The sequence below is a fragment of the Drosophila pseudoobscura genome, chromosome 2 (assembly GCF_009870125.1).
Source record: "Drosophila pseudoobscura strain MV-25-SWS-2005 chromosome 2, UCI_Dpse_MV25, whole genome shotgun sequence".
Classification (NCBI taxonomy): domain Eukaryota; kingdom Metazoa; phylum Arthropoda; class Insecta; order Diptera; family Drosophilidae; genus Drosophila; species Drosophila pseudoobscura.
The window spans coordinates 31,970,660-31,978,473 of NC_046679.1; the positions used below are offsets into that span (position 1 = coordinate 31,970,660).

The 7,814-nt window shown below is 39.3% G+C and overlaps 1 protein-coding gene across 1 annotated transcript; it reads right to left on the reverse strand.

Annotated features, from left to right (window-relative positions):
• Positions 1-1,407: 1,407 nt before the first annotated feature.
• Positions 1,408-1,770, reverse strand: LOC6899467 (cholinesterase 1-like). Its single transcript, XM_002136029.3, has 2 exons — positions 1,690-1,770; positions 1,408-1,640 (listed from the first exon to the last, which is right to left on the reverse strand). Exons 1-2 carry the CDS (start codon positions 1,739-1,741, stop codon positions 1,408-1,410), a joined length of 285 nt encoding a protein of 94 aa, XP_002136065.1. The 5' UTR covers positions 1,742-1,770.
• Between the last annotated feature and the right edge of the window lie 6,044 nt (positions 1,771-7,814).

Below are 7,814 nucleotides of genomic sequence, written 5' to 3' on the forward strand. Positions count from 1 at the left end.
GACCACACCGCAATACAATCTACCAACAAGTAATTGATGCAATTTCAGACCTATCTGTAAGCTATACTGACGTAATTATAATCGGGGATCTAAACAGAAATATACTGAAGGAACGACATATGGAGTCAGCGATGGCATCGTTAGGCTTGTATCTAGTCAATAATAGTAGACCAACACATTTCTCAAACACTGCAAGTACATTATTGGACCTTTGTTTTTTCAATGATAAAGAAAAAATCGTTCTTTATGATCAGTTGTCTGTCCCAACATTTTCCAGACACGACCTACTTTTCCTGACTTATGATTTTAATTGTAAAAAGATTGACGACGACATATGGTACCGAAATTTTAAGAGCATTGACATTACCAAACTTAATGACGAATTCAATACATATGACTGGAATATAATATTTAACATGGATGATGTTAATTCTCAAGTAGAACAGCTACGAGCTCACATAACATGTCTTTATGAAAAATTCGTACCGCTGCGTAAATTAAAGATTGCACCAAAGAAAAATCCATGGTTCAATCAATGTATTGCACACAATATATCATTAAGGGACAAAGCATATAACAAATGGAAACGCTACAGAACGTCTGTTCAGTATCAAGAGTTTAAAGCTTTAAGGAAAAAAACCAACCTATTAATACTGACAGCTAAAAAGTCTTTTTATTCTGTAAGGTTTCAAAGTGCAATATTAACAAAAAGGACATGGAGGGAGCTCAAAGACTTGGAAATAGGGAAGAGCACAAATAACACCAAAATTGATGTAGACATAGATGAATTAAATAGAAAATTTGTGATAAACGGGGTACCTGAAGTAGCATATAATCATTATATTGACAATATAGTCAATAAAAGTATAGTCAAATAGTTCCTGTGATAATAACTTTAGCTTCATGTGTGCCAGTCAGTGTGATGTCCTTGTGCTTAAAATTAAGTCAAATACAATCGGACTGGATGAAATACATCCAAAATTTCTAAAAATCTTACTTCCGAAAATATTACCACATGTGACTTATATTTGCAATACTGTCTTAACAAAATCAATATTTCCAAGTACATGGAAGCTTGCGAAAATAACACCGGTCCCTAAAGGAAAAAATGAATATAGACCTATATCAATTCTATCGTTTTTGTCAAAAGTTTTGAACAATTAATGTCACAACAAATTCGAACTTTCCTAGATAACAATGCACTACTAAGTGACAAACAGTCAGGTTACAGAAGACAAAGAAGCTGTACTACGGCAATAGTAAATATAACGGAAGACATTCGATTAGCACAAGATGAAGGAAATGAGACGCTATTAGTACTACTTGACTTCAGTAAAGCATTTGACACGGTTAACCACGAAATCTTATTAAGTAAATTAGTTAACCTTTTCACTTTTAGTAAGGTAGCTATAAAGCTATTAAAATCGTATTTAACGGATAGAAGACAGGTAGTAGTAAGTGGAAGTAGATTTTTTTCAGCACGGCCATGCTGCCAGAGCTGTGCCCAAAGAGGGTGATCCTTTCGGGATCGCCATTGAAATTCCGGGCATTGGCCTTGATCCATTTGAGGGCTAGAATGAGGTCCTTGAGGCCAGCATTTCCGGGAATCTCCAGCGATGGATCCGCAAAGGAAAGGAAGCCTAAGAAATAAGAGATATAAGAGATGCCCCCTCTGCAAGATCCACTCACCCAAAGGACCCAATCGGTGGCCAATGCTTATGTGAATGACATTCTCGCGCATGAAATAGTCCGGTCCCCAGGCGCGCCGTGAAGCATGATGCCTCAAGGTTCAGTTCTGGGACCGCTTTTGTTCTCATTATATGTGAATGACCTGCCAGACGTCCTGTTAAATTGTAAACGTCATATGTATGCGGATGACGTCCAAATGTATGTTAGTCGTCCATTGAGTAAAATTGATGAGTGTATAAGTGTGTGTAACTGTGATTTGTTCAATGTGAGTAGCTGGGCGAAGCGTAATGGTCTGGCACTTAATCCAGATAAATGTAAATGTGTAATTATATACAAGAAGCAACTAAATACGATGGCCTATCCAAAACTTGAAATCGAAGGAAAAAAAATTAATTACGTAGATCATGTGGAAAACTTAGGATTAACATTTAACAATACGCTTTCTTGGAGTAACCAAGTAGTGAAAGCTACTGGTAGAACATATAGTCTACTAAGAAAACTCGCACCAACACAAAAATACCTGCCAGATATACTCAAACTAATGATGGCTAAGACAAATTTGACACCCACCTTATTCTATGGTATTGAAATATTTTGAAATTGTGACGCTGAATCTAAAAAAAAACTAAAAGTAACATTTAACAACATTGCCCGCTACATATATAATAAGAGACGAACCGATCATATCTCAATCTTAGCAAGACAAATATTCAAAATGGATTTAAAGACATGGATAGGGTACAGAACAATTATTTTTCTACATCGAATAATCTATACCAGACAGCCAGAGAGCTACTTATATGATAAATTAACCTTTGCTTCATCAAATAGATCGTTGAATCTGGTAACCATAAGGTACACACTTGCCAATTCAGGAAAACAATTTTTAACAAATGCTATTCGGTTATGGAATGAGTTACCTTTCAATATTAAAAATATTAGTAGAGCAACGCAATTTAGGGAGAAATTAGAAAAACACTTGATAAACACATAAAAAAAAAAAAAATAAATAAAAAAAAAATATAATGATAATAATAAAAAATATTAATAAAAATAAATTAGAATTAGTGTTAGTATTAATAATACAAATATTAGTCATAATAATAAAAATATTAGTCATACTAAAAATGTTATAATAAGAAAATCATTCTGCTTAAAAGCACACAACTATGTGAACTCCATGTGACTAGCGCATTAACATAAAGTAAAAATACTGTCGCGTTAGGAATATATATATACAAATAAATAAATAAATTTCCATCTAATTCATTACAATTTTGAAAAAATTGTTGTATTAATCATTCCGCTACTTATCATTCTTCTCAGATATCTCTCTCTCTCTCGCGCTTCTTACAAAAGCACCCAACGTTACATATGTATATATACTTCACGGGGTTGGAAGAGCTTCCTTCTGGGTGAACGCTTCCGTCTGGGTTTACACATATTCACATTCACCAAAAATCTAATATATCCCTAAAGTCATTTATACCTAAGTATAAAAATATCACCTCAAAATTGTTTACGTTATTCGAAGCCACATTTTTATTTAATTTTTATTAAACTTTCCAGATTAAAAAATGGAGAAAGCCAGATTCAGCTGAGAAACATTCGAAATCTTGCATATGAGAATCAAAGTCCTGTTCAAAGGAAAGAAGAAATGCAAAAAAAATATTCTTCTGCGTTTTTCGGGGAGGACAGTATTGACAACGGAGATTTAACTGGTTATGCGTTTAAAGGAGCTTACAATTTGAGTAATGTATGTAAATACACAATTTTTTAAGAAGTGTCAAAAACTAAATGATGTTTTTAAAGTATCGCCCTCAGGCAGGTACAGTGGCAAGTGTGACACCAATAGATACAATTGGTTCCCATATCAGTAAAATTAACAAAAATGGTACGTTTTATATACTTAGTATAAGTACAGTACCAAATTCTATGACCTCGCCCACACTAGAGCTTAAAGAGAAGCCAAAAGCGAAGCTGGGAAATTTAGCTCTGATATTTTTTTTAACCAGCGCCCGCTGAGCTTAAAAATAGTCTGATAGCTATATGTCCAGCTGTTTCTATTAAACTGTTCTCTAAGCTTAAAGGCTATCGCAACGAAATTTTGCAAATACAGACAGACTCGGGTTTTCACTTATTTTTTCCGTTTTTAGACAAAACTTTTCGTTTTCATTCTGTTGCTCCCGTTTTCACAAATTATGCTCATGGATAATTTTATTTTCCCATAATTTCTGGCCAAGAGAAAAAGCTGACCTGGTTGTTTCAAAAATATACAGAGTTATTAAAATTCCTTTTATTTCTTCAATTGCTTCTTTTTAAGCAAAATGGCGACAAAAATTCATTGATTTAAGAAGATGAAATTTTTATGTGACATGTCTGACGAACTGTGAGTGACAGAATGCAAATGGAAAATTTAATTTCAAATTATTTTTTACTAGTTTTTCCGACTCGTTTTTGATAGACTTGGGACCTTAAAATTGTACAATAATTTTTTTTACACCCAATACTCAAAAAGAGTATAGGAGTATATTAGATTTGTGGGGAAAATGCCCAGAATGAAACGTTTCTGACCCTTGATCTTGATCAGCTGTCCGAGTCCGTCCGTCCGTCTTGTTTGACCCCTAGTTCTAGACTATAAGAGCCAGAATCCTGTGATTCCGCACTGTTACAAGTGTATTTCAAACTTTTGCCACTCCCATTTCCGCCCCCACAGAGAACGAAAATCTGTGGCATCCACAATTTTGCAGATACAAGAAAACCAAAAACGCAGAATCGTAGAAAAGTGGCTGCGCAATGCCGTTGCTTAATTATTTTCTGTCTCTCACTCAAACACTCTTAGTGGTGAATGTGTGTGCCCTCAGGAAAATGGCAGCCGTACTGACTGAGTGTCTGCTGCGACCGCAACTCTACATTTATACCCGAAACATAGCACTATGGTCCGAACGACCACTTTTGTTGGCCAAAATTAATAACTCCCGAACGGAACAAGATTTTTTCATTTAGTTTTTTGTATTGGATACATATAATCAATAAGAAATGGATTTAAGAAAAAAATGGGTGTGGCACCGCCCCTTTTATAATAATGCATATTTAAATTTTTAGTTATAGTGAAAAAAAGTATTAAGCATTTTTTATTTAAGAAAACGGCGTTGCACGACTAAAAAAAATTTTGATTTAAATAAAAATAAAATCGTTTAAAGGTTTCCGTAAATTATTGCCGAAATCCTTGTCTAGAAGCAAGGTTAACGCCTCGTTAAGTGAGATATGTGCCGGCTTTCCGACTGGGTCCTGTACAGCATTACGAACTTAGTTAGCATATTTGGACATAAAGATAAATGTATTATAACAAAGGCTTGTGGCCAATCCACATATTTTCGTTCAAACATCTTTGAATTTTACCGGCATTTGTTCCGGTATGTTGCCAAACGGTAACAAATTTTCTTGCTGGTATCTTCAAAAGCTTTATTAATTTCATATGATATGTCGCCTTAAGTTCCGTTTTCAAATAATTGATAATTTTACCCTTCTCTGAATTCCATTCGGCAAACAAATCTGCATTTTCGAATTTGAGGTTATGCTCTATTAATGCAAATTCCAAGAATTGTGGTAAAAAGTGGCATTTCTAACTATATACATTTCAAAAAGAATTTATTAATCTACGACACAGAAAAGGTTTCAGGGTGGGACTAGGTAGGACTCACTTTGTACACCTTTTCAAAAATTAGTTTTCATTACAAGTTGGCACATGTTGAAGGCCTCACTTTAACCTTCAATTACGAAGACATCAGAACTACTAGAGGCAGTTAAAAACTCAAAACACGTAGTAAGAACCCGACAGATTAAGATTCATCAAAAAAATTTAATCACGTCTTGGCGTTTTTCAATTTTTTAGATATCTAAAGTGGTTATTAATTTGCCACTTTTTCCCTTCACGTGCTTTACTATAAAAACAGTTGGGTTGCACAGCTGATTTTGCGAATGTGGCGCCATCTATGGAAATTTCTGGTACGCAGATTTAATGATCGATCTTTTTCTAATGCAGAGCGATCAAAACCAGGTTTCAGTTTTGACTTTGAAAAATTAGGTTTTGGCCAACAAAAGTGGTCGTTCGGACCATAGTGCATAGTCAGTATGGCTACATTAAACGACAAAGAGTGCGTGCGAGAGAGATAAAAAATCAGTCAGAACGTGTCGACGATTTGGATTCGGCAAGATTAGGCAATCTGGTAGATATGGCCATTCTCTATGATTGTGCGTTTTTAATTTTCTTCTATCTTCAAAATTGTGGTTGCCATAGATTTTTGTCTTTTGTGTGGGTGTTTTGAAATACACTGTGAGGGAGCGTACGCTCCACCCACATTTTTTCCACCTATCATCTTGCCGGCATTTTCCCATTGGAGGGACCCGAACTTATTTCATTAGAATTAAGATTTTTGACTTTTTATTTTCTAGGTTTAAGCATTGACTGTTCAGTTTTAGGTTAAGGGGGAGGGGGGAAGGCCACGAAGGCCACTTGTTATTAATTTTATATTATACGGCCCGAGGGGTCTCTAAGCCCCACGTAGCTTACTATTTTCTTAAAAAGGGGGCAAGTCGCGATCACGGCGGACGCCACTGGCTTTCCACAAACAAGATAACCCAACAACAACGACGCAGCAGCGGCCAAAGAGAGACGAGGAAAGCAACGGGATCCAGCGAGCCGCCGGCATCGACGCACCAACAGGCAGAGAGGGAAGCACTGACAAGATAACCCAACAACAACGACGCAGCAGCGGCCAAAGAGAGACGAGGAAAACAACGGGATCCAGCGAGCCGCCGGCATCGACGCAGCCACGGCAGAGAGGAAAGCGCTGACAAAATAAGCCAACAGCATCGACGCAGCAGCGGCCGAGGAGAAGCGCTGACAAGATAAGCCGACAGCATCAACGCAGCAGCGGCAGAAGAGGGCCGCTGAGAACAGTAATCAAATCCAGCAACGACGCCCCAGCAGTGGAAAAGAGAGGCGAAAGTCACCGGCGCAGCTACAGACGCCAAAAGAGAAGGGAAATAACGACGCTAGCCGCCCACGCCGACGCTGGATCGGCAGAGCCAGCAGAACGCCGGCTCTGAAGCTGGGAAAACGTGGAAAGGAAGTCAGTTAGATGAGAGGCAGTCGTAGGAATCGGCCGCGTTGACGGGTAAAAATCCGAGTGGCTCGCGAAAAGAGAAAGAACACACGTGGCGGACTACTTCGAGATTAACGCGATCAGCAGTGCGCGAAGGATCCGGCATCGATACTACGCTTACGGAGAGGGGATCCTGCACCGGCGCTGCAATCCCGGGAAAGAGGAGGCTTTCGACAAGCACAAGCGTGGGAGTTCAGGGGTAAGCGAGTCTCAAGACGTGCATACGGGCTGCTGAGCGGTGCGATAGGTAGGGAACCAAAGAAGAATAAAGTGAAATGTAACGAATATAACGAAAACATAGCCTGGTCACCAACAATCTATACGCTAGGGAACCTGAATGCCCGGGGCCTCATCTTCTCCGCCCTACGCCTCTTGCCCGAGTCTCCCTCTTTGGCTACACCCACGTGGTGATCCGTATTCGCTCCGGATGCCCGTCGGGGCCCCCGCGTGATTCCTTCAGTTGTTCTCGGTGACAACTGTTGGCGTTCCCCCCGCATGATTCCCTCCAGTAGTTTGTGACCCCGCAGTACCCCAGTAGTTCCCAGGGTCCCGAAGGCGCTGTCCGGCGATTGCCTAAGCCCTCTCGGCGATGCCTGCCCTGTATGATAAAGACTTTCGCAGTAATGTTTAGCCGATAGTGTCCCGTGAGTGCTATCCGGCGATTGCCTAGGTACTCTCGGCGATATGCGTCGGTATTCCCGTATTCGTAGTAATTCTTAGTTCGACAGCGTCCCGTAAGTGCTATCCGGCGATTGCCTAGGCACCCTCGGCGATGCTTGTCGATATCTCCGACCCCGTAGCAATTCTTAGTTCGGCAGTATCCCGTGAGTGCTATCCGGCGATTGCCTAGGCACTCTCGGCGATGCTTGGCGATATCTCCGACCCCCCGTAGTAATTCTTAGTCCGACAGGGCCACGTAAGTGCTGTCCGGCGATTGCCACTGCCACGCCCCGTACT

Bases quoted from the DNA above. Each gene is read 5' to 3' on its own strand.
- LOC6899467 (XM_002136029.3), bottom strand. From the start codon at position 1,741: ATGCGCGAGAATGTCATTCACATAAGCATTGGCCACCGATTGGGTCCT. The intron at 1,641-1,689 runs GTGAGTGGATCT...CTTATTTCTTAG, and splicing joins CCACCGATTGGGTCCTTTGG to GCTTCCTTTCCTTTGCGGAT.